The 25,490-nt window shown below is 48.6% G+C and overlaps 1 protein-coding gene across 1 annotated transcript in view; it reads left to right on the top strand.

Moving 5' to 3' along the window:
• DOCK2 (dedicator of cytokinesis 2) overlaps window positions 1–24,094 on the top strand; it is a 416,990-nt gene extending 392,896 nt beyond the window's left edge. The window contains exons 42-52 of the mRNA XM_045501969.1: window positions 571–652; window positions 2,086–2,170; window positions 3,716–3,802; window positions 9,238–9,414; window positions 10,854–10,937; window positions 17,115–17,252; window positions 18,805–18,932; window positions 19,781–19,952; window positions 20,938–21,058; window positions 22,530–22,672; window positions 23,549–24,094. Coding sequence (XP_045357925.1) covers window positions 571–652; window positions 2,086–2,170; window positions 3,716–3,802; window positions 9,238–9,414; window positions 10,854–10,937; window positions 17,115–17,252; window positions 18,805–18,932; window positions 19,781–19,952; window positions 20,938–21,058; window positions 22,530–22,672; window positions 23,549–23,611 — 1,280 coding nt within the window. The 3' untranslated portion in view covers window positions 23,612–24,094. The remainder of the gene's footprint in view (window positions 1–570; window positions 653–2,085; window positions 2,171–3,715; window positions 3,803–9,237; window positions 9,415–10,853; window positions 10,938–17,114; window positions 17,253–18,804; window positions 18,933–19,780; window positions 19,953–20,937; window positions 21,059–22,529; window positions 22,673–23,548) is intronic.
• Window positions 24,095–25,490: the final 1,396 nt, after the last annotated feature.

The following is a 25,490-nucleotide window of genomic DNA, read 5'->3' as shown; positions in this document are numbered from 1 at the left end:
TAACAAGGCTTCAGGAGATGCAGATGCTGCTGGTCAAAGGAACACACTGAGGAGCAGTCTAGGGTCAAAGAACCCCAAGCGTGTGGTTTTAAAAGACCCAACTACAGACCTCTGTTCTGTTCTCACAAGCTGTGTGACCTTCAGTAATTCGCCTGGCCTCTTTGACCTTGATGTCCTCATCTATAAAGGGGGGAGAATTACATTAATAACACTGCTGAGTGGAATTGGCGAGATGCAAGGAGACCATGGGGGATATGCTATGCAATTGACTGAGAACTATAAATTCATTATGATATTACAGTTAGTATAGAAAGGATAATGATGATTAAGGACCACTGAACAACTGTTAGCAAGGGCTGAGCCCTGGGATGGGCTTACAAGTGACAGGCAATTCTGATAAGGACCATGATGACTTCTAACTTGTCATTAGGATCTAGTTGGCAGCCAGCAGCCTGAGGTCAGTCATTCAATAAAATCTTGGCCCCAGGAGGGCTGTCGTGGGAGGTCTCAACTGGGAACTGTCCCTGCAGCCCACAACACGTTGTGAGCCCTTAACTACAGGAATCCCAGACATCCAGTGTTTCACCGTCCAGCCTGTCTTGGATGAACACCCAAGGTTCAAGAATAAGCCAGTGCCTGACCAGATAATTAAGTAAGACCCACAGTTCATTGGAAGAAGGGATGGAGAAGAAAATCCCATGGAGCTGTCAAGCTGAGCTGGTGGCAGGACAGGCCCTGGTGCCCTCCCAGTTCTTTCTCTGGTTTAGCCAGCCTTTTATCTCTTTTTCTTTTGGAAAAAGAATGACCCCCCCCTCCAGCCCAATTAGCAATCTGGGTGCTGTCCCTGAAAAGGCTGAAGCCAGAGATGGGAGGAACAAGGCACAGTGAAATATCAGGAAGCAGCAATGACATTTCATTGAACTGGAGGTGGAGAGCCTGTCACTCAGGTGACAGAGTGGTCCCAGGGAATGCATAGCCAGCGTGTGTGGGCTGGACAGGCAACAGGCAGGGTGAGGACGGGGACAGTGCTCATACTGAGCACGTTCTTCCAAAGGGACACCTTTTCAGCATTTGTCGAGGTTGTGCGTTAACAGTGGATGTGTCCTGACGATGATGAAGGGGCGGTAGAGAAAGCAGCATAAAGGCAAGGTCTCCCTCCCTCTGTTCAGTAGCAGATTGTGAGGTCAGTGATGGGGCCATGAGGCAGGGGGCCTGTGAGGCACACCTCAGAGCTGCCCAGTTTACCTTCCTCAGACCCGGGGTACCCAGTATAGCACCTCGAGTGCCTTAGAGAAAGCCCTCTCCTCTGGGAGGACAGTGGGAAGCAGGAGCTCTTTGTGAGAAGGAGTCTGTCCCAGCAGCCCCACACCAGTGCAGCAGCTCAGCTTGGGTCTGAGCCTCCCCCCAACCTCTTCAGCCAGGCACTGGGGCAAGAGATAACAACCATCCAGCTAGCACCGTGCCCTGCCGGCCCCAGTGTTAGAACCTCCCCAGAGATTCAGGAAGAGTGATTTGGGGGGTGGTTGGGATAACTAAAGAAATCTTTGGAAGATAGCCCTGGGACATTAGGCTAGGACCATAGGCATATCTAGATTCTTCACTGAGGTCACAGAAATGATGACCTAGGTATGCATTAATGGTAGAATTCCAACTCCTTGGTACTCTAAGGGGTATTGTGTTCTTAAAGGACATGAGACCTGTTTAGCTTCTCAATCACCTTACAAGGAACATCTGATTTTATTTTTTAATGTTTATTTATTTTTGAGAGGTAGAGAGCACAAGTGGGGGAGGTGCAGACATAGGGGAACACAGACGATGTGAAGCGGGCTCTATGCTGACAGCAGTGAGCCTAATGCATGGCCCAGATTTACAAGCCTCGAGATCATGACCTGAGCAGAAGTCAGATGCTCAACCAACTGAGCCACCCAGGTGCCCCAGGAGCACCTGATTTTAAATGCTACAATTTTAACTGCCAGACCTGAAGTTCACTGTAGTGGGCCTCCCCTGACAGCACAAGGTCAGCTCAGGTTCTGTGTCAGCAACCTGGCATGCTACCAGGAGCCTCTGCCTCTTTCTGTCTTGCAGCTTTTATAAATCCAACTACGTGCAAAAGTTCCACTACTCCCGGCCTGTGCGCAAAGGGACCGTCGACCCTGAGAATGAATTTGCCGTGAGTATCTTCAGCAGCCTTGATCATTCCCCAGGGCCACCCATTCCAACCAGAGCAGGTGTCTGTCAATGTCAGAATGGGAGGGCATTTGATCCAAAGCAAAAAGAAGTAAAGCTAACATCTACTGATACGATGACACCCATTCTCCAGTCTTTTCCATCAGGTTTGTTTTCATTTCTTGAACCTCTACACTTTCAAGATACCATCCAGGCCTTGTGTGAGGTGTACCTTTCAACCACAGGGCACTCAGGTATTTCCAGAAGGCAGGGACCCTCAGGCTAAGCAGGAGTGTTGATGAAGTCAAACCTTCCAGGACATACTAATAAGAAGACACAGTGATTTCAGTCCCCAGTGTCCGCTGTGTGCTTCCCAGCAAGGATCTGTCTTCTAGTTCTCACGACTGGCAGAAGGAGGACGCTCTAAGTCTCTCCCAGCTCTTTGCCTTAGACTGATTCTTCAAATTTGGGAGCCACTCGCTCTTTCAGAATGTAGTGAACAGACTTGCTGGATAAAGGATTCTCAGCTGCATATTTTTTCTGTTCATCACATTGAAGATTTCCTGCCATTCCTTTCTGGCCTGCCAAGTTTCAGTAGATAGGTCTGCCACTAGTCTTATTGGTCTCCCTTTATATGTTAGAGTGTGTTTATCCCTAGCTGCTTTCAGAATTTTCTCTTTATCCTTGTATTTTGCCAGTTTCACTATGATATGTTGTGCAGAAGACAGGAGTGCTGATGCATAGGGTCACTTGTACCCCAATGTTTATGGCAGCACTTGCAACAATAGCCAAACTATGGAAAGAGCCTAAATGTCCATCAACTGATGAATGGATAAAGAAATTGTGGTTTATATACACAATGGAATACTACTTGGCAATGAGAAAGAATGAAATATGGCTTTTGTAGCAACGTGGATGGAACTGGAGAGTGTTATGCTAAGCGAAATAAGTCATACAGAGAAAGACAGATACCATATATTTTCACTCTTATGTGGATCCTGAGAAACTTAACAGAAGACCATGGGAGAGGGGAAGGGAAAAAAAAAGGTTAGAGAGGGAGGAAGCCAAACCATAAGAGACTCTTAAAAACTGAGAACAAACTGAGGGTTGAGGGGGGTGGGAGGGAGGGGAGGGTGGGTGATGGGTATTGATGAGGGCACCTTTTGAGATGAGCACTGGGTGTTGTATGGAAACCAATTTGACAATAAATTTCATATTTAAAAAAAAGAATGCAGGGAACACTGTGAACACCCCTCCACCCCAGAAAATGCAGATAGATGCATTCATTATTGCTTAAAAATTCTGACTATTCAGAGACCCCAGGTTAAAACTTACCAGGCCTAAATCCAGGGAAAACTTAAACTTCACATCAGGAAAGAATTCTTAAGGGTAAAGTGGGAGTATGTTTCTGGGTCTTGCAACATTTATTCAGGCTCTGGGTTGATGAGAGGTTTGGGGGCCTGGTTGGGTTCTTGCCAAACTTCTCTAATAGCCAGGTTTCCTAAGTGTGTTTCTTTTCTACCCTTGCCACCCCCTGCTTATGGGACAGTCGATGTGGATCGAGAGAACCTCCTTCATAACTGCATACAAGCTTCCAGGGATCCTGCGCTGGTTTGAAGTGGTTCAAATGTCCCAGGTGAGTCTACAGGCCTCAGGGAATAGTACATCTCAGGAGCCCTTTAACTGTAAGAAGGGGACAAGCTTTTGTTCAAGGCCACTGGGGAAATGCTAGAATTTCAATGCAGGAAGGGACCTGAGGTACCATCTGGATTACCTGCTTTCAGATTTTTTTCTTAAGCATCAGGTAAACTGAAATGAAACCTACATAGAGTCCTGTAATAAAGCTGATGAATGGGAGCTTCTGTGGTTGGGTGCAGCGAGGAGACAGAGCCTAGAACACCATCCACTTAATCATGTCCTCATATCTTTCTATCTCAGCAGCAACTTAGGGCACCTCTGAAGAATCCCACTATGAACCCATTTTATAGTTGGATAAACTGAGGCTCAGAGAGAGGCAATCACACAGAGGCAGAACACCGGCTAGACTGCAGTTGTTTGAATGTGTCTTTTGTGTCTCAATAAACTTCAGGGTCTCCATGTCCTCAAACAGCTAAGGATCTTGCAGCTCCCAGGATGCCAAGGAAAGGCCAGGGTGGTTGTGAGGAAACTTAAAAAGTGGCGACATATTCAGGGTGTCTTATTCATTTTATTCATTTAACAAATATTTAATAAGTACCTAACACATGTCAAGCACTTGAAGATTTTTCAATGAAGCTTACATTCTAGTAGGAACGACATACTGAAAAGTCAAAGTAAATATAATAATGTCATGGTGATAACCAGTTTGGAGGAAAATAAAAGAAAGGTGGTGGAGGAGAGATGTTATTTCAAACAGGGTGGCCAGCGAAAGCCTCCCTGCCAAAATGGCTTTTGAGCAAAGGCCTGCAGGAAATGAGGGAGTGGACCACACAAACATTACAGAGAAGGACATTCTAGCATTCTAGCAAGTACACAGGCCCTATGGACAGAACATGATTGTGTCTGATTCAGGGCAAGTGAGGATGAGTAGGAGGAGCCCGATACCAAGTCCTGTAGAACCCTGTAGGCCAGCATAGGACTTTAGCTTTTCTACCGAATGCCTTAGAGCCACGAACAGAGGAGGGACATGGTCTGACTGTCGTGTTCAAGCTACTGTATCATCAGCTTGAAGCCATTCCACTCTAGCCTTTAATGTCCCCCAGCAGCTTGATGGCCCTCCAATCTCCTGTGCACAGGCTTGGCCTAGACCTTAGGAGAAATGTAATAATGATTATGACATTAGCAAACGTTTATCAAGCATATGCTAAACTGTTCACATGCATGACCTCATTTAAACCCCTCAACAATGCCGCAAGGTAGACATTATTATTCTCCCATTTGATTGATGAGGGGACTGATGTACAGGTTATTTAAGGCTAGTGAAAGAAGTGAGATTTGACTTTCACCTCCTATATCGGATATCTCAACTGGATTCCCTCTCTCTTTCTTCCTGAGCATATCCCTAGCCCATCCCAATGATAAGCAGCACCATGGAAAGGAAGAAACTATTCATGTCCTTTACTCATGGGACACATTGGTACATGATAAGGTTTGACAGGTGTCCCAGGCACTGTATCAAGGGCTTTAAAGCATTATCCCGTTTAATCCTCGCAAAACCCTGTGACATAGATACTATTACTAATCCCATTTTTGAGGTAAGGAATCAGAAACTTTCTGCTAATATGTAGTCTCTACCCATTGGCCCTGGCTGTGACCTATCCTTTGGGGGTACTCTTTTCCCTGTACCTGCTAGGCCATGGGCAAACCATAGGAGGTCCTGCTGTGCTCTCTGCCCTCCCACCCACCCTCCACCCCCATTATGGTGTTTCTCCTCAAAGCACCCATCACCCCCTAAGAGACTACATAATTTTCCCATAGGTTTATTTTTAATATCTAGAATTTTAAATATAATAACATATTAGAATATCATCTCTACTAGAATATAAGCTCCAGGAAGAGAGGTTTTTGTCTACTTTATTCCCTACCACATCTCTGAGTGCAAAAATTAGTTTCAGGCACATAATTGGTGCCCAAGACAATTTGTTCAGTAAATCCATCAATAGTCACTCAATTAATATGCAGAACCCCATAGTATCTGAGCTGGTTATTTATTTTATGAACTCAGGGTTGTGAATTTAGGAAAGAGCCAGCATTTTTGTTCTGCTTTGTTTATACTGGTACCTTCTGATATAAGGGTGGGAAGACCTCCAAAAAGTTTATTGCAATCAACTTATCTCTAATAGCCTCCCCTCAGTTGGGTTACCGAGAACTTCAGGATGTCTCAGACATAAAGGTTTCATGCCTGCCAAGTGAGCTCGTTTTCAAAAAATTTGGTTTTGTCTTGTATGAATTTGTATCTCGGCTGTTTCTTCCATGAATTGTCAACACTATGGGACTGTTTGTATACAGCCGTGTTTTCTGATGGGATTCAAGTGTCAGTTCTGCATATTAAGGGTTCTTTACTTGTTCTTGGCCCTGAAAACATGCAGTCTTTACAAGTCACCCCAATCTGGGGATCAGAGACCCATATTCAACTCAGGCATTAACGAGCTGTATGATGTTGGACAAACACTGTATTTCTGGGCTTTAGTTTTCATCACCTGCAAAACAGAGATTAAAAAACCATGGAATTGCAGAACTGAAAGGTACTTTAGAGGTCATTTAGTCCAAGAGCTGCAAAATCAAAAGCCTTCAGAACCCAGGAAGATAATGTAAGTATGTAAAATAGTGACATCAAGACAACAGGGAGTGGCAGAAGCTGTGGCAAGCTCCCTCCAGGTGAATTAATTTTTTAAAAATGAGAACTCACATACTGGCTAAATGATAGACTTCTCCGGGCCCAGATTGGCCTACCAGTCTCCAGTGTGCAAAGCCATTCCTGGTTTTTGTCCAGTCCCTTTATTTGCTTATAAAAACACTGAAGTCCAGAGTGGGACTTGAAGTGTCAAAGTAATCAGTGGTAGGAGTAAATTATGCCTGTCTCATGCAGCTCATGGGATTCCTAAGAGGATTTAGGAGGGTGAGATGAGAGAAACGCCTTTGAAGAATATGGAATTCAGCCACTTGATTGCAAGGGATTACCATCACTTCATCTTTTGGCTGATGTTTCTCCCCCTTAAAACTGTTTCCAAAGTATTTTCTCCCTGATAATTTATTTGCCCCTCACAGCAAGTTGGGCAAGTGTTACACAACTATACTGCACTATACTGCAGAAAAGGAAACCAAGGCTTAGCTTAGAAAAGTGTCCAGAGATCCAAGAGGCTGACTGAATCCTAACAGAGAATTTAAGGCAAGTTTGGTAGCAGAGTGTGAGCTGTCTGTGGTGGGAGAAGCTCACCTTTGGAATCAGGAACACCCCTGTCCCTGTTTCCTCCCAGCTCTTCAGTCATCTGCCCTGGGGCAAGTGACCTGACCTGCTGACCTGCTGTGGGGGGAACAAAAGGAAAGTGCGAGAGTGTTATAAGCCCAGCGGGTGGGCTGACACATAGGAGGCAATCAGTAAATGGAGCAGGCTCCATTATCATGATCAATGCTTTTATTCCTGTTACCAGCCCCTGACATCCAGGCCTCCCACCAAATACATAACCCCATAACTCTGCTGAGAGCTGTATATTCAGTCGTAGGTGAGAAACCCAAAGAATGTTCATTCTCATTCTCTGTTCCTGATGGTTATAATGAGGCTAAAGACTTAGGGATTCAAAAATAGCTTCAGAAATGAGGGGAAAAGCCAATCAATAGGACTTTCCATTTTTAATAACTCACCTTAAAGCCTGCATGTTTCAGACATGCCAGGCTATTGTTGAAATCCAGGTGTGGTGCTGGGCTGAATCCAAGTGGTCCTGACAGATTTTCCTTAGAACTCGGTCTAGACCTCAGCTTTGTAAAACCCTTGCGGGGCTGGTCTGTGTGCTGCACCGAAATGAGACCCAGGGGTGCAGCTTGTGGCATATGGACTGCAGCCCCCACCAACACGAGCAGCCTTCACCTCAAGTTCATTTCCCTCGTATGTGTGTTTGTGTGTGCGCACGAGCGTGTGTGTGTGTGTGTGTGTGTGTGTGTGTGTGTGTCTGAATGTTGACTGTGCAATGTGAATGTGGCAGGGGGCAGAAAGAAACAGAGGTGGCATCTACCCTTTTTTGCTGCAGAGAGCAGTCATCCTCACAAAGGTTCAGAAACACAGGGGTAAGAGGCTCGGATTTTACACATCCAAGGAAATGGTTTAAGAGGATGACCAAGAACATGGCTGTAGAGGCTGGTTCTGCCCTTCTCATATACACAGTAGTTATAACTAGCAGGTGCCCATTTTTAAAGAACTCTGCTATGAGTCAAGTGTTGTATTATCTAAAACAATCTTTGCTACTTCCCAGTGAGGCAGCGACTATATCACCATCATCTCACAGATGATAAAATGTAGGGTCCCTTCTTCCAAGAAGTCTTCTCCAATTCCTTGGCCCTTTTGTCTAGCCTCTACCCTGCCCTGCTGACAAGTCTTCCCCTCTGAGGACGACTGCCGGTCTCTGTCCTAACACCGACAAGACTTAATAACAACGGCTACCAGCTACTCTCTGAAGCGGGTTTTCTTATCCTCATTTTACTAAGGAGTCAACCAAGGCTCAGAAAGGTTAGAAACTGGCCCAAGGTAACACAGCTCGAAAAAAAATGGCAGAGCTGAGATTTATACTCAGCTTTGCTTTGTTTAGTTCAAGGGTCCACAAACTATGGCCTGTGGGCAGGATCCCACCTGCACCTGTTTTATTGAAACAGCCAGGTTCATTCATTTACATATTGCCTGAAGCTGCTTTCTCCCTGCAAGAGCAGGGTTGTATCCCTGCAGCAGAGCCTAAAATATCCACTGCCTGACCCTTTCACAGAAAAAGTGTACAGACCCCTGTGCTTAGTTTTGTATTCCAGATCCCATCTTTTGAAAACCGCACTGTTTTGCCAGTTCCCATTTGATGGCACTCTGTTTATATGCTTTCTAAGAGGTGTTGGAAAGGAGGTTAGTTTTATCTTCTCATCTAAACTGAACCTGCCTTGGAGCAGTGACCCTTTATACAACAATCTTAGGACCTACTGTGGGCCAGGCTGGGTGATCACATCACCAGGTGCTCACACAGCTAATAGCTCACACATAGTAGGCGGACAACCAATACCGGATGGGTTGAATTGGAGCGTGTTTTGCCCAGGTAATAAGAAGAGAAAACTCTCCCGAGAGCATACCCAGCTTCTGAAACCCCAGCCAGAGCTTGAGACTTCCTGCCTCTACCTCCCCAGGGAAATGCCTTTCTCACTAAGCAGAAAGTTAGCCTGTCTCTCCCCAGACAGAAGACAGCCCCTAGAGCTCACTAATTATAACAAGAGCCTGTTACAGTCCCTCAGGGAGCATTGCTTCATTTGAATTCCAACCCCGGTTGAAGTCAATACCAATAATTCTATCTGTTTTTAAAGCGACCTGCTAAGGCTCTTTCTTCTTGGTGATCTCGTTTTCAACAGACCACAATTAGTCCTCTGGAGAATGCCATCGAAACCATGTCCACAGCCAATGAGAAGATCCTGATGATGATCAACCAGTACCAGAGTGACGAAAGCCTCCCCATTAACCCACTGTCCATGCTCCTGAATGGGATCGTGGACCCTGCTGTCATGGGAGGTTTCGCCAAGTACGAGAAGGTGAGGGCTGCTGTTCAGGCCCCAGTGGCGACAGAGCAGTGGCAGGAGGGCCCCCGGGGGAAGATGTAACTGTCTGTCACTATCTTACTGTAGCTGTTTGTCAGCTTGGCAGACCTCATACGTCTTCCAGAGTTTCTACAGCCCCTCTCTCATCTCCTTTCCAGCCTCAATGCTACACTCTGCTGTGGCAGGAAGGAGTAGGGATCACACGGATCCCCTGTGCCTCTGGGCACATCCAGGCACCTCCATCGGTGAAAGGCTCTGGATCTGAGCCAGATCGCAAAAGTACAGGAGCCACAAATCAAAGTGCATGCCACTTTGTGTGAATCTATCTCTCCCACAGATGATTAAAATGACCTCAACAAATGGAAATAAATGAAACCCAGGATCTGTGAAAATAGAGAAAAGAGAGGAGATCAACTCCAAAATGGGAGTTATAATCTAGGTATCCAGATCATAAGGTCCCTCCAGAGATACCTACACATTTTAGCCACCGATTTTATTTTTGAGCCTCCTGGTATCCATGGCAAAAAGGGAAATGCCAGTAATTCTATGAGTCACATTTTCCACTGGGGAAAATACCAGTTTCTCAGGAGAGGGACAGAGCTTTTCCCAGCACTAAAGTAGAATAAAAAGTCCTTATTGTGCTTTTACCTAGTACAGACATTAATAGCACAGATGGGAAAATGAATGCCTCATTCCAATATATCTCATAATGAATTCCCTATTAATCTTTTCTGTGTCCTCCACTGATACAAAACTAAGAAAACTATGCAGTAGTCTAATTCAGGGACAGTAATTCCAGTCACACAAGCAGTCCTTCTAGCCACCCTGGGATACCCCATCAGTCATCATCAGTAACCCTTTGTTTAGCCTTGAGAGGTGATAATATATGTCTGTGTGTGTGCACACACGCAAGGGACATAAGTCTCAGAAAGAGCTGGGGGGTGGGGGTGCGGGCAAGGGCACACACAGTAAGGGAGGTGGTAAGGCCAGCTGGAGCACCACGGGTGAAATAACTCTTTGAGTTCTCTTCCCTGAGGCAATGCTCTCAAACTTGAAGCAGCATCAGAATCTCCTACAGGGCTTCTTCCTCCACATCCCCACCCACCCCACCTAGAGGTTCTGATTCAGTAGGTCTGGGTGAGACCCAAGAATTTGTACATCTGACAGATTCCCAACTGAGGCTGATGCTTCCGCTCCAGGGAGACTTGGAGAACTCCTTCCCTGGGGTTTGTGGCCCTTGCCCAATGGGTTCTGATCTGAGCCTCTAAGAAGAGGAAACAGTGTCAGTCCCTACAGGTCCCTGTCCCATCCAAATACGTGTGACCTCATGCCTGCCCCCCTCACATGGAGTCCTCTCACAGTAACAGAGACATTGGTTTTGGGGTCCACACCAAATGAACAGGAAATCCAAACTTCCTGCCTGTCCTCCCCAGGCCTTTTTCACAGAGGAGTACACGAGGGATCACCCTGAGGACCAGGAAAAACTGAGCCGCCTCAAGGACCTGATTGCATGGCAGGTAAAGTGTAGCTGGACTGGGGCGGGGTTGCCCTGCCTGCTTTCTGTCCTGTTCCGACTCCCTTGCCCTCTGCTTGCTAGCTTCTGGCTGGCGTGGCCTAGGTGAACCTCTTCTCCTGTCCCTTGACTTTCAGCCCTTCTTCTGAATCTACATCTCACACAAGCAGGCTTATCCTGGAACGGGGATTTGGGGCACTGCACCCTTGGGGTGCTGGGCAGCGATGCCGTGCTGCATGATGCTAACACTGCTCTATCGAATGGATGTTGAATTCAGAGGAGGTGGCTTATCCCAGTGGGACTGAAATGAAAGCCAGGACCCCCCCACCTGGCACACGCCAATCAGATAGTAGAAGATTTGGGCCCCCCACACGTACTTCTCCTCCTGCTAAAGCTGACCCAGTTTGTGGCAGATAATGCTCAGATGGATTACCAGGTTTGGAAAATAATTGAGGCCTCTGTCTGGTGGGGTTTGGGTCAAAGAGCCTGCATTCTGCACCTCCAGAGCCAAGCCAGAAAACTTGGATGGCCTGTCCTTCCTTCTGCCCGCTTGTCTTTGTCTCCCCTCCATCCCTTCTCTCCTGGCACCCCGCCCCCTCCCTCCATGATCTCCTTCTTTCTATCTCTTTCTTCCTGCGCATCTGTCCCTTTTTCTCATAGATGTTTCGGCTTCTATTCCTCCTCTCTCTGTCTTTTGCCTCCCTCTGCCCCTCACATCTTACTCCTCTCTCTCCTTCCCTTCCTCTTCTCTCCCCACTTCCCTTCCTCCTTCTCCCTGCTTTTCTCCAGCTCCCTCTCCTGTGTTTTCCCTCCCTCCTTCTCTCTCCCTCCCTCTCTCCCTTTGTTTCTCTCTCCCCCTCGCTCTCACTCCCTAGAGAAGAAACAGTCCACTAGACCCCCCCCCCAGAGGCCTTCAAAGGACAAGCCTCTGCCTCTTTGCACTTCAGCCTGCTCTGCAGGGAGCACTCAGCACCCAGAACACCAGGTGGGCTCCAGAGGGCAGGAGCTGGAGGGAGGCACAGGGAGCAGGGGGCAGCTGTCTGCAGCTGCCTGTCCTCCCTCCCTCCCTTCTTGCCAGTCACCCTGCAAAGAAAAGCAAGCTATTGTGGTAGGGAGTTTTTGTTACTCTAGGGAAATCAGGGAATGAGAAGCATTGGGTGCAGCCTCTTTTCTTAAAATAAGGATTCCTAATTCAGGTCCTTCTCTGCCTCTGCCAATTTATGCAAAGAGAGGCTTTAAAAATGAAACAGCAAGTGCTGCACAGACACAGTTTCCTGAATGCATTTTGTGTGTCTGGAATTTTCTCTCCCTTCTTACCTTGTGCCACCTGTGAAACCCAGACATACCCAAGATCCCCAGCTTTCTGAGGTCATCATGGCCTTTAATACCCAAATAATGGTAGCTCCCACTCACACCGCCAACCCAGGAATCAGGAAGGCCTGGCTTTGATTAGTCCCCTTTCTCAGGTGTTTCTGGGATGCCCTAGGGAGGGCCAGCATGTCACACAAATTTGTTGGGTGTTGGGTGTCACTCTCAATCCGTAACACTGCCCTGGGCCTCTCCCTGGGCAGGTCTTATCACCTGGTAATGGATCCTGCATGTTGTGCCCACCACACCCAAAGCGTGAACCTCAGCCTCACAGCACAGCTAGTTCCAGGCTGTGCCTTCTAAAAACAATTCTACCAAAGTCTTGGAGCTAATGGGTAGACACTACGAAGACAGAAGACTTCGAAAGCATTAGCTTGGGCTCTTCAGACAACACCCCCTAGTGGCCACTTCCTCCAAAGCACAGACCCCCACCCCCAGTGAACCACCATGTTACAGAGGCCCCTCCCCACTCAGTACTGCCAAGGGGGCCACGTCCCTCCCTCCCAGAGTCCAGGTACCCTAACTTTGGGCACTTTACACTCAAAGATGTTGCCCTGCCAGGGTGAAAGCAGCCTTGTTAACAATACTACATACAGCGAATTAGCTCTTCCTTGTCTGTTCTGTTCATTCTTGTACCTTATATTTATTGAGATCCTACTGTGTGCCCAGCCATAGAAATAGTGCTGGACAGATCTGGGCCTGCTCCTTGCCCTCTTGGAGCTTAATTCTAAATTGGATCTTGGTTTCACAAAGCCAGATACACTTTGGATTTTCCTCAAAGTCAGAGAACTGTAGATTTCAAAAGGGAATGTCCTTGTACCTAGTCTAGCAACACAACAAAAGCCAGAGCTTTCCAAGTACTTTTTTTGCGTTCAAGATTTCACAGGTCTCTAGACTGATTGCTTAATTTTTTCTTCTTTGTAAAGCTTTTCTCTATATTTACTGGCATGGAAAGATGTCTACAGTACATTTGTCCTTTAAATGTTTTGTGAAATATTACATATAAAAAATATACATAGCAAAAATATACAGCCCAGTGATTTATCACAAAATGTACATCCATTTGACCACCATCCAGGTGAAGAAATAAAATTCTGCCAGCACCCAGAAGCCAGCTTGTGTCTATAAGCCCAGATTGTACTCATTGCTAATCTTCCCCAAGGCTGACCACTACCCAGCTTTTGAAGTAATCATTTCCTTGCTTTTTAAAAAATAGTTTTTGGGGAACCTGGCTGGCTCAGTTGGCTGAGCATCCAAATTTCGCCTTAGGTCATGATCTGATGGTTTGTGAGTTCAAGCCGGGCATTGGGCTTCCTGCTGTTGGCACAGAGCCCTCTTCAAATCCTCTGTCACCTTTCTCTCTCTGCCCCTTCCCCACTCCCACTTGCTTGCTCTCTCTCTCAAAAATAAATAAAACATTACATAAATAAATAAATAAACAAGACATTATTATTATTATTAAATAATAATAAAATAAAAAATAGTTTTCATCACCCAAGCACTCATTCCTAAACACTAGAGTTTACCTTTGCCAATTTTTGGCCTATAATATAAATGGAATCACACAGTATGCATTCTTTTGTGTCTAACTTATTTGCTAAATGTTATGCTTGAAAAATTCATTCATCTTGTTGTATATAGCTATGATTCATTCATTTTCATTTATTTATTTATTTGTTTATTTATTTAAAAAATTTTATATTTATTTTTGAGAGACAGAGAGAGACAGAGCCTAAGCAGGAGAGGGGCAGAGAGAGGGGGAGACACAGAATCCAAATCAGGCTCCAGGCTCTGAGCTGTCAGCACAGAGCCCGACGGGGGGCTCGAACCCACAAACTGTGGGATCATGACCTGAGCTGAAGTCGGACACTTAACTGACTGAGCCACCCAGGCACCCCTTATTTATTTATTTATTTATTTTAGAGATAGAGAGTGCAAGCAGGGGAGAGGGGCAGAGGGAGAGAGAGAGAATCCCAAGCAGGCTCCGTGCTCAGCATGGAGCCTGACATGGGGCCAGTCCCATGACCCTGGAATCACGACCTGAACTGAAATCAAGAGTCGGACAGTCAACTGACTGAGCCACCCAGATGCCCCTCATTTTCACTGATATGTAATAGTCTGTACAGCTGGATTGTGTAACTATATCAAAACGTATTTATTTTTCAACTGATGGAGATTTAGGTTGATTATAATTTGGGGCTATTACAAGGAATGAGCATCTTTATATGTGTCTTTTGGGTACACATATGCATAAATTCTGTTGGGTGTGTGCCTAGGCATTGAGTCACTTAGAGTATATGAGAATATGTAGCTCTGGCAAATGCAGCCAAGCTTCTATCAGCATAGGTTGGTTTTGCCTGTTCTCGAACTTTATATAAATGGTATTACACAGTATGTACTACTGCGAGTCTGGCTTCTTTTGCTCAACACAGCGCCTTTGACATTCATCCAGGTTGTTACAAATATCAGAAGTTTGTGGTTTTTGTTTCCCTCATCCACTGAATGAATATACAACATACTGAATAATATGCCAATTTATTTATCCATTCTCTTGTTGGTGGACATTTGGGTTGCTTTCCAGTTTTGTGTAGTATGAATAAAGTTGCAAAGAACATTCTAGTTCGTGTCTTTTGGTGAACATAAGTACTCATTTCCCTCAGCATATACCTGGTACTAGAATTTCCAGGTCAGGCATCTTTCGCCTTCCTGGATACCAAGAAACAGTTTTCCGAAGAACCAGCTTTGGCTTTGTCAGTTCTCTCTGCTGTAAGTTTGTTTCCTTTGTCATTCAGGCCTACTCTCGCTTTTATTAATGTCTTTCCTTCTACTCTTGTTGGGTTTAATTTGCTGTTCTTTTACTAATATTTTGGGATGGATGCCTAGATCATTGATTTTTTTGTCCTTTTTAATAGGTAAAACTAAAGCTATAAATTTACCTTCATTCTTTATATATTATTAGTTTTTATATGTGGTATTTCTATTATCATTCTTCTTTTTTTAATAAAATATTTCTTATTTCATGGATGGAGGATCTCTTCTGTTTCTACATACTTAGTAAACTTTGTAAAATAATGTTTCTTAGGCCCTCTTCACCCTCCCTGTTTTCTTCAAGTTCATTCATTTCTTCCTCCCTTCCTCCCCTCCTTTTTTTCATTCCTTCCTTTTTGTTTTCTTTCCTGTCTGTTGGTTCGGATCTCGGTCTTTCATATTAGAGAGTTTCCTTCAATGTCTGGTGATCTTCATAGTTGGGACTGCAGCACTAAAGAGCTAAGTGAAGCCTTGGGTACATGGATGATGCCTTTGTCAACTGGATGGCATCATTCTATAGTAACTGAGCAGTCCACAAATGTCTGTATAATGGGCCATTCTCTTTCTCCAGGGAGAACTCTCTCAAACATAGGAGAGATCATCCTGGCGACTATGCTGCTGGAGTTTGTGAGTTGGAGTCAAGGTCTGACTACCAGCGTGCCGACTTCCCTTCCACCCCCTGCTTTCAGTCTGGCTCGTCATCCCTGACTTCTGTTGTGCCTGGTACCCTTGAGCCCAGCACTCCTTGTCCTAATCGTTCTGAAGGAAAAGCCCCTTCTTCTTGGGGAAATGAGAAAACGGCACTTGGCTACAGGGTGAAGTGGTGAGGACCTGGAGACCTGACTGCTGCTGTCACAGAATCTCAATCTATCCCTCTGGGTTCAGCTCCTCGAGTCACCCTAACTTTTCCGGGGTACCTGGTGCCTCCGATGCCTAAGCTTCTCCTGGGTTTCTAGAGGCAGGTTGGCCTCTTGTTGTCACTCTCCCTCCACTGCTCTGGAAGGCAAGCTGCCATCCTCCATCCACTGGCCATGTTGTAGGTCAGATCAGATTCTAGTAACTCCTTCATCTTGTCCTTTCAAGGGTGCCTCCCGGAGAAGGAGGCAGATGTCTTTATGTCGCCATCATGGACACCTACTCGTTGTTTAATCCCCACAACGCGCCTGGGAAGTAGGAATGATTTTCAACTCCTTGCATCATGGAAATGTTAATTGCTTTTCTTCAAAATAATCTGTATTCCACATCTTTGCAGCCTTAGTTATGTCTCCCACGACCACACTGCTAACTTTCCCAGCTGTTTCTTCTAGTAGTGGCCACCATGGCTCAGCTACTCCTCCTTCTAACTGCCATTTAGACAGCATCCCATTGACCTCTCTTGTTGATGAATGAGTTTAACTCCCTCACATCTGCCACCTTGTCCTCCCCCATCTTCCCAAGGATTTTGCATCACTTTTTAAAAATTCCCTATTGGCTGGTACCTTAGGACATCAGCACTTCCGTATCTTTCTTCAGCAGCCACGTAGCTATAATGGGACCTCCGTGTTCTAAGATGTGGCTGTGTTACTCCTCCTCTTCCTTTCAGCTCTTCTTTTCTTCTATCTTCCAGCTTCTGACGCTCATATTTCCCTTTTCCAATGCCCAGAGCTTCCTGGGCAAGGTTTTACATCAGAGCCTCAGAGCTTCCTCCCTGCTGGCCCCACACTCTGCCCCTTAGTAGATTCATAAGGGGGAGACATGCCTAAACATACAGCCTCTAATGGGGTTCTGACCCTCTTAGGGGCAAGGGCAGTTTGAGGTCTTTCTTCCCTCCCACAGCAACCCCAGCATAACCCCAGATACCCTACGTCCCAGGGCTGGTGACCCTGTGTGAAGGTCTCAGAGACTCTAGTGCCCTCCATGAATTCTGAGCAGGCTGATTTGGCTTCAGCCACCTTCATATGGTCCAGGTCCCAGGCTGAAGCCAGGGACCAGCCTGTGGCTCACCATGTACCGCCTTTCCCTCTAGATCCCTTTCCTGGGAGCTGGGATCAAAATCCACGAGAAAAGAGTGTCAGAGAATCTGCGGCCTTTCCATGACCGGATGGAAGAATGCTTCAAGAACCTGAAATTGAAGGTGGAGAAGGAGTATGGTGTCCGAGAAATGGTACGGGTGGTCCCTGTGGCTGGGAGGGGTGAGGAGAGGGATGTGGGGAGCCATGGGGACTGTGGCTGGCAGGGACCCAGCAAGGAACCTGATCCAGGGGAGCCTTCCTGTAAACTTGGTCCCTCACAGTCACCCCCAGGTAAACGTCAGGTACAAAGTGAGCCCTTAGCACTGAGGGGCTATGCTAAGAATAGAAGTCACACTGCCTGCGGAGGCACCTAGTGTGTGCCCAGTTTGATGTCAGCACATGACACCTACTCGTTGTTTAATCCCCACAATGCGCCTGGGAAGTAGGAATGATTCTCAACTCCTTGCATCTCTCTTGGAGGTTCAGAAGTGTTAAGTAACTCGCCAAAGGCTACCTAGCAGGTGAGAATTTTCACCTGGCTCTGTTGGCCTCCAAAGCCAGTGCTTTGGGCCACTAATAAGCTCTGTGACATAAAGCTGTCAATGGCCTGGTGCTCATAGGGACATCTCGATCCTCCTCCCCCAGAAAGTAGAGTCCTAGAACATCAAGGCTGTGGGGTCCCTTAGAGGCCATGGGGTCAACCCTCGGATTTTATAGATGAGAAAACTGAGGCCCGGAGGGGGAAGTGAGCTGCTCAAAGAGCATAGAGGTAAGTCTGGGTCTCTTGTCTGTTGGCCCAGGAGCTTCTCAGGAAACAGGTTGTGTCCTTCAACAATGACAGGACAGTGCAGTGCAATCTGATGTCACCTACTCAGAGTCAGGTCACACCTCACAGGTTAAGGACAACTTCCTCCACAAAATCCCCTTACTTCTGACACCAGGGTTCCCAGGCCACCTGCACTTCTGACCGACTGGCTACCAATTTGGGGGCTCCCTCTATCTTTTCAGGTGCGCAGAATTTCACAGAATTCAAGAAAGCACTATGCTTATGATTACAGTTTTACTATAAAGAATACAAATTAGGACCAACTAAATGAAGAGATGCACGGGGTGAGGTCTGGGAGGGTCCCAAACACACAGCTCGTGTGCCCTCAGGATGCATCACCCTTCCTACCCTCCCAGCACACGGATGTGTGATTACCTACCAGGAAACTCACCTTAGCCTAAACGTTGAAAGCTTTTATTATTACGTAGTCATGATGGGGTGACTCATGGGCCACATGGCTGAAATCAGTCTCTAGCCCCTTCCCCTCCCTAGGGTTGAACTTCCATCACCTGGTTCAAAGCCGCCCCCCACCACCCCACCCTATAACCACATGGTTGGTCTCTCTGGCCTGGCCTTCAGCCTGAGTCTGCTCATCAAGGGGCCACCACAAGGAACGATGACACTCCTGTCACTGGGACAAATTGCAAGGGTTAAGAGGTCACCTCCCAGGAACCAGGAATGAAGGCCAGCCAAATTCTTTTCCAAAACAACCACCACCTAGCTTCAGCCAGCCAGGAGTTTTTGTCCTGATGCCCTGCTGTGCCTTGCAGCCCTGCCCTGCTCAGGTGCAGGAGGCAGTGGGAAGGCGGAAGCCACATTACCTGGCCCATCCAGCCCGAGGGCCTGACTGCTGACCACCCCGTTCTCCCCACCCGCAGCCCGACTTTGAGGACAGGCGAGTGGGCCGCCCACGGTCCATGCTGCGCTCCTACAGGCAGATGTCCATCATCTCCATGGCGTCCATGAACTCTGACTGCAGCACCCCCAGCAAGACCGCCTCTGAGAGGTCAGTCTCTGCCCCAGGAGCCCCCTGCACTCCTGCCCCCTCCGCCCCCAACAACACCTGCTACTTCTCCCTCTGTCCCAGAGGCCACCTTTCTATCTCCTCCCACCCCTTCTTTTTAAAGAAGTCACTAAAACCCTCACAACCACCCTGTGCAGCTGCTGTCGTTGGTGCCGTTGATAGGGGGTCATTCAAGGCCTGAGAGGCAAGACGGCTCTTCCTGGGTCCCCAGCAGGATTCACCCGCGGCTGGCGTTCTCCCAGCTCAGCAATCTGTGCCGCCAGAGCCCCTCACAGGTCCTGCTTCAGTCTGGCATCTCCTCACCTCTGCCAGGGCTGTGTCCCTGCAAGTCCCTACCACGGAGCTGATCTCCCTGCACCCATCCATCCCTCTGCAGCCGGGGGGAGGTGCTCCCTCACCCCAAGAAAACCTCTCCCCTTCCGCCGTCCTAGAGCCTCATCCCCACCCAGCCCAAACCCCACTACTCTAAGGACATGAGAACGTGAGCCGAGTACTCCGCATGCAATAAGGGCTCAGGGAGGCTGAGTGATTTGCCCAAAGGCATTCAGTAAAGGGTGGCAGTGCTGGATTTGAATCTAGACCCACACCTTAACTGGGTGTCTCTCCTCACCACCACGCAAGGTGGCTTGCGGCTCACCTCCTTCAATTTCGTTTTACTCTGCATTCTGAGTGTTTGCAAATTAAGCAAGCAGCTCCCCGAACTCTGTCGGGTTAGCTGAGCTACTCCTTGCTCCCGCAGTGACAACCCAGCCAGCCTGGGTCCCTGCAAGGCAGTTCCGCTGAACCTCGCTCTCACTGCAATTTCTGCTGCTGCCCCTCCCATTCTCCAGCTTTGACCTGGAGGTGGCACCTCCGAAGACTCCAAGAGCAGAGGCGGCGGAGCCGATCTCTGTGGGGAGCACTCTGCCGGAAGTCAAGCTGCGGAGGTCCAAGAAGAGGGCCAAGAGGAGCAGCGTGGTGTTTGCGGATGAGAAGGCAGCAGCTGAGTCAGACCTGAAGCGGGTGAGCGGCACCGGCAGGTCGCCTCTAGCCCCGTTAGCCCATCTCTGCTGCACAGCAGCCGTACTCTCTGGGGGCCCCAGATGAGGTCCCATTCAGGCCTCGCGTCTGCCCTGAGGTGGGTGATGCAGAGGCCATATCTGAGGAGCAGGGAGATCAAGTCCTGTGGGTACCCACACAGCCTGACGTGACAGAGCCGGGATTTGAACCCAGGCCAGTAGACTCCAGCCCGTGCATGTCTTTCCCACCACTGTGCAGGGCTTTGTGAGACAGGACAGAAGCTGTCCTCCCAGTGCTGGGCAAGGGGTTTCTTCATGTCCACCCCCTGTCGCCAACCCCAGGGCCATTCCAACCACTGAGGTCTCAGACCCTCCTAGGCTCCTCCAGTGAGCCAGAAACCCAGCTGGGGACACAGAGAGGGACTCACTGCTCTGACTCTGAGTTTTTGTCTTATAACGATTTGATAATGAAACTTGGTGTCATTGGGTCCAAATCTTAGTTTCACCCCCTGAAAGAGAGATTTGTTGAAGGCATTGTTGGATCCTAGGAAAGGGAGAGGGGTTAACTGTACTGGCAAGGGAGGGGTGGCAGCTGAAAGGGCAAGGGGCCGACTGAGATGCCTCCCAGGAAAGAGAAGACCCTCCGCAAACTTCCCAGTAGACCCCAGAGGCTACTGTTGCCAGGGGAGAAGACTAGAAATAAGTATTCTGTGTTTTACAGTTCTAGAGGGTATCATTCACATGATAGTCTAAATGAATGCCTCAATGCCTCCCCAACCCCTGGAGTGGTATAGTGTGCAACCTGTGCAACCATACTTGGCAGGCTGGCATGGAGTGATAGATAACAGAATAAATCAACTTGCAGCTGGGTCCACAGAAGCCTTGCCAAGCCCTTGTTACTGACTTTTCAAGGCACAGAGCTGCCTAATGCTAACCCTCTGTGGTGTGTGTGTGTGTGTGTGTGTGTGTGTGTGTGTGTACTTATTCAGCTTTCCAGGAAGCACGAGTTCATGAGTGACACCAACCTCTCGGAGCATGCAGCCATTCCCCCCAGGTCATCCATCCTCTCTCAGATGAGTTTCGCCAGTCAGTCCATGCCCACCATCCCAGGTATGCACCCTGCCACCACCAGCACCAGAAGGTACCGAGATGGTGGGGCCACCAGCCTGGGGGTGGAGGATGGGCGGAGACTGGATCTACACGGCAAAGGGGCCAGGCATCCTGGGGGCAAGAGGCTCTGCTCAGAGGCCCCCTGTCCTCTGAGCTCGCACCACACCCACCCGCTCTATAGGGGAAGCGGCCCTGCAAGGGGTGGAGGCCTGTTGCCACTCCGGTCCTCGGGACTCACCGGGACTCCATTCTCACACTGGGTGGCCCTGCACTCTCAGTTAGCTAGGCCTCCCCACAGGCCAGAAGCCCGTGTTTCCTTTTTTGACCTGGGGCCCTATTTCAGGAACTTGCACAAACTTCCAGCACATCTTATAGAGGTCGAGTGTCTAATGCATAATTGCCACCTACATCCCCCATCATGCACTCGTCGTCCAGGGAGGAGGTTAGCAGCACATGAATGACCGTTCCTAGTTGGCAGAAGGTGAAGCCACAGCCATGACGGGGTGGGCACACCTGGGGTCGCTGCATCTGACATGCAGCTGTCTCAAGGGTCAGCCACTCTGGGCCAGGCTCCCTGTGCCAAGGGCCAGGGCAGAGAGGAGCAAGACACAAGCACTGCCCTGTGGAACTCAGCAGGCAGATCTCAGCAAAGATGCCTGCTATTTCTCGAGTGCTGACCAGCACTAGGCCCTCCCTGTGCTAAATTCTTCATCTTTTATTTATGCCTCAACACATACCTATGATGGAGATAATGTCATCAGCCCCATTGTGTGGATGAGGAAACTGAGGCACGGAGAATGTCAGCAGCTAGGAAGTGGCGGAGGCTGAGTGTAGACCAGGCCCTCTGTCCCTGGAACCATGCCCTTAACCCCCGCCCAGCCACACAAGGCAGGACGGCCCCCTAACTCTGTTTGGCTGGACACAGAGCCATTCCACCGTCGCCTTCTCACAGCACCTCAATATCCTGGAGGCTGGTGCCCTTGTCCCCATTTTGCTGACATCAAAACCGAGGGGCAAGAGGTAGCTGATTTGTCAGGTCTGTGCATCTCCAAGCTGGGAGCTGGAACCACCAGTTCTCTCTACCAGCCCCTGCCTTGGAGAAAAAGGAAAAAAGCTCATATTGTCTCCCCACCTTGGGGCCAAAGGCCACGTCCCCTGAGGAAATCAGGACCCCAGTGGCCAAGGGGCCTTCACCTCCCCGCACCGTGTTTCCAGCACAGAAGCCCTGGCAAGGATCAGGCCAGGTGGCAGGCCCCTGTCTGTGGGGTTGGCAAGCCTCGCCAAGAGGACAGCTTCAACAGGCCCCCTCAGGGCAGCAAGCAGGCCTCCCGCCTCCTGCCTGGCACCGTGATGTGTCCTCCCAGGACTCTGTCCCACAGTCTGTGTCCTCCCCGCCTCGCGAACATCACCCGCTTAGGCACCGCCTCTCCTCCACCCACCCACTCACCCCCACTCTCCACTCTCCTTCCAGCCCTCACGCTCTCTGTGGCGGGCATACCTGGGATGGATGATGCCAACGCGTCCCCCCGCCTCAGCCAGACCTTCTTCCCTCTCTCAGAGGGTGACAAGAAGACGCTCAAACGGAAGAAAGTAAATCAGTTCTTCAAGGCGATGGTGAGGACCCAGATGGCTGGAAAGACAAGAGTATATGGGGAGAGATAAAGGAAGAAAGCAACACAGAAAGAGGAGAAAATGGGGGGTGGGAATGGAGGCACGTATATGTGTGCACACACGTGTGATCACTCCCAGGGAGGCATGGTCAGGGCCCACAGGGCTTGGGACACTAGCCAGAAATGCCCCCGCTGCAGTTCTCTTGGGCCCTGGTCTCAGAGCAGGACTGATCCCAGCTGGGCTGCAGGAACATCCCAAGGGGATAAGCAGGGCCCCTGGGACCTCCTTTCCCCAAACTGCCCTCTGGTAATACGCCTGTCAGAGCCACAACAGCTGACTATCTTTGGAACCTGAAAGTGCTTTTTAATTTTTTTTTTTCCTTTGAAGAGCTTTCCTATTCAACTTATATTACAAACTCCTACTAATTAAAAGTTAGTTTCCAAGGCCTGACTTTTCAAGTCCCATCTCCTGTTGTTACTTGTCAGTCTTCACTCGAGATAAAAAAAGTACCGTTGACACTTCTGATCCTCAAGATGATATAAACCCGATCTCTGCTACTATAATAATCCCGAGTTTACTGTGAGCATGCAGTGAGTCAGGTACCACGCTAAGCACTTTGCAGACATTGTCCAATCTGACCTTCCACCATCCCTGTGAGGATTTTACATGGCTCACAGTTAGGTGAGCGACTGGCCCAAGTAAGTGCGTGAAGCAGCCAAGTCTGTGCTCTAACCACTGTGGGGTTCTGCCTGTCTGGCCACATTCAAGGTCACGGCCCCTCATACTCCATGGGCTTTGGGCAGGGATCCTTGTGAGCCCCACTTTGGTGCTCATGAGAATCCCATCCTGGGACGGTGTTTGTTTTCTTCTCCCACAAAGCTGGCCAGCAAACCTCCTGAAGAAGGCAAACAGATCCCTGACTTCCTGTCCTCTGACCTGTGAGATGCTGCTGACCAGGGCCACACATGGGGAGCCAGGGAGAGAAGTTTCCAGAGGAAGAGAGACACGGTGGGACGCTGATGCCTCACACAGCGGGGAGACCTCCTACCAGTCGCCCTCACTCAGGAAGCAAGGGCTGATCTGGCCCCCTGCAACCCAGGAGGTGGGTGAGGATGCTGCGGCCTGGATTGTGGGCTGTGGTCACAAGGAGCAAGCAAGGACACCTTCTCCCACTGTGCTCTCCCCAATATCCTCGGCGCATCTTTTTACAACCCAGTTTCTTAGGTATAAGGAGCTGTGTTTTTATTTCATTTTCAAAGTCCTAGCACTTAACAGAAAAGCCTTTTAAATATTCTTTTATTTTATTTTTGGATGATAGTTTTGTACTTTACATTTTTTAATACAACCAACCAGTGTTCTTCCTAGCTGATCATCTCTGAAGCGTTTCTGTTTCTCACTGACAATAAAAATGGTTTCATGACGCCAGTTCGCCTTGTTGCGTAATTCGTCAGCTGCACCTCTGAGGCCTGGAGAGGGTGAGGATGGCAAGCCACCCAGGGCCTGCGGTGACGTTAAGGGGCCTGGCTCCAGACTGTCTTAATGCCGGATTTGCCGACCTCATTCATGCCACCCCGAGAAATCTTCTCCATGAATGCTGGGGTGTAGGGATGCCAGAAAAGTCTGCCACAATCTTCCTCAGGTCGTTTTCATATTACCTTTCTCCTCTTCTGGAAAGGAATGGAAAAACCACGCAACCACATGGTCAAGAGTTAGGAAAAGAGTGGACTAACAGTCCGGCCTTTGGATTTTGTCATCAGGTCGGAAGGGGTAGCTTTTCTTGGAGGAATCCTGGGCTCCTCAGATGAGGCCCAAAGAAGGTGACGAGCTCCTCTCGGCAGAACATGGGAGCAGTGGCCCACCTCCATAGCCCGAGGGAGCTGTGCATGAAGAGGTCTTGGTGGGCAGAGGCTGAGGACCCCATTTGGGAAAGATGTCAGTACTGGGTGGATATTAAGTGCAGGGCAACATGGGGCTCAGAGCTAGAGCCATCTAGAGACGTGGGGTGGGCACTCACTTCTTAGAGAAAGAGTTCCTGGATGAGAGAGAATGATGATAAAATCTCCAATTAATTGAGCTCCACTGTCCCCAGCACAGTGTTATAGACATGATGAGAATTAACTCCCTATATCAAGATTTAGGAGGTGGAGATGATTATTATCCAGATGAAGAAACAGAGGCATGAAGTGACCTAACATCATCCACTTGGTAAGTGGAAAGGCTGGGATTCAAACCCAGGCAGCCAGGTGGGAAGCTTGGCATTTAACCATGACCCTGCGCTATCTGCTGGACACCTTTGTGCCTGAGTCCCTGTAGCCTTTGTCCACCCCAGTCTCTTCCTGGGGGCCCCCGGTTCCCTTTGCCAACAGGTCCCAGACCTGTTGCTGGTCCAGCTTCCAATATCCTCAACAGTCCAAAGAGTCCCATTATGGTGGTGGTTGGCATTTTGTCTGCATTGTGCGCTCCCTAAGGTAAGGAGGCAGCTCCTGGAGGTTTGGAATCTGGCTGAATTCACTTTCCAAAAGAGCAAGAAGTGAGGGTCCTCGAGAAGTGGAGGAGCTGGACACCACTCCTGGGCATCTCATGGCTTCACGTGTGGACACCGGAGCTTGTGTGTCCTTCTTGTATCTGTTAATCCTGTTCTGTCCTTTTCCTCTCCAGGTTATAGGCTTGAGCTTTCCAGGTGTGCTTTTTCTCAGTCCAAACTGTGAGATCCCAACGTTTAACTTTCAAATGTCTGCTCTTCCAACTACTAGTGGAAAAAATCTTGACACAGACAAGAAAATGGCTCCTTCCCCCTTTTCCCACAACTGTAGAAAACCAG

This window comes from Leopardus geoffroyi, chromosome A1, assembly GCF_018350155.1.
Source record: "Leopardus geoffroyi isolate Oge1 chromosome A1, O.geoffroyi_Oge1_pat1.0, whole genome shotgun sequence".
NCBI lineage: Eukaryota > Metazoa > Chordata > Mammalia > Carnivora > Felidae > Leopardus > Leopardus geoffroyi.
The sequence above is the reverse complement of the archived record's forward strand: the minus strand, read 5'-3'. Positions and strand labels throughout refer to the sequence as shown.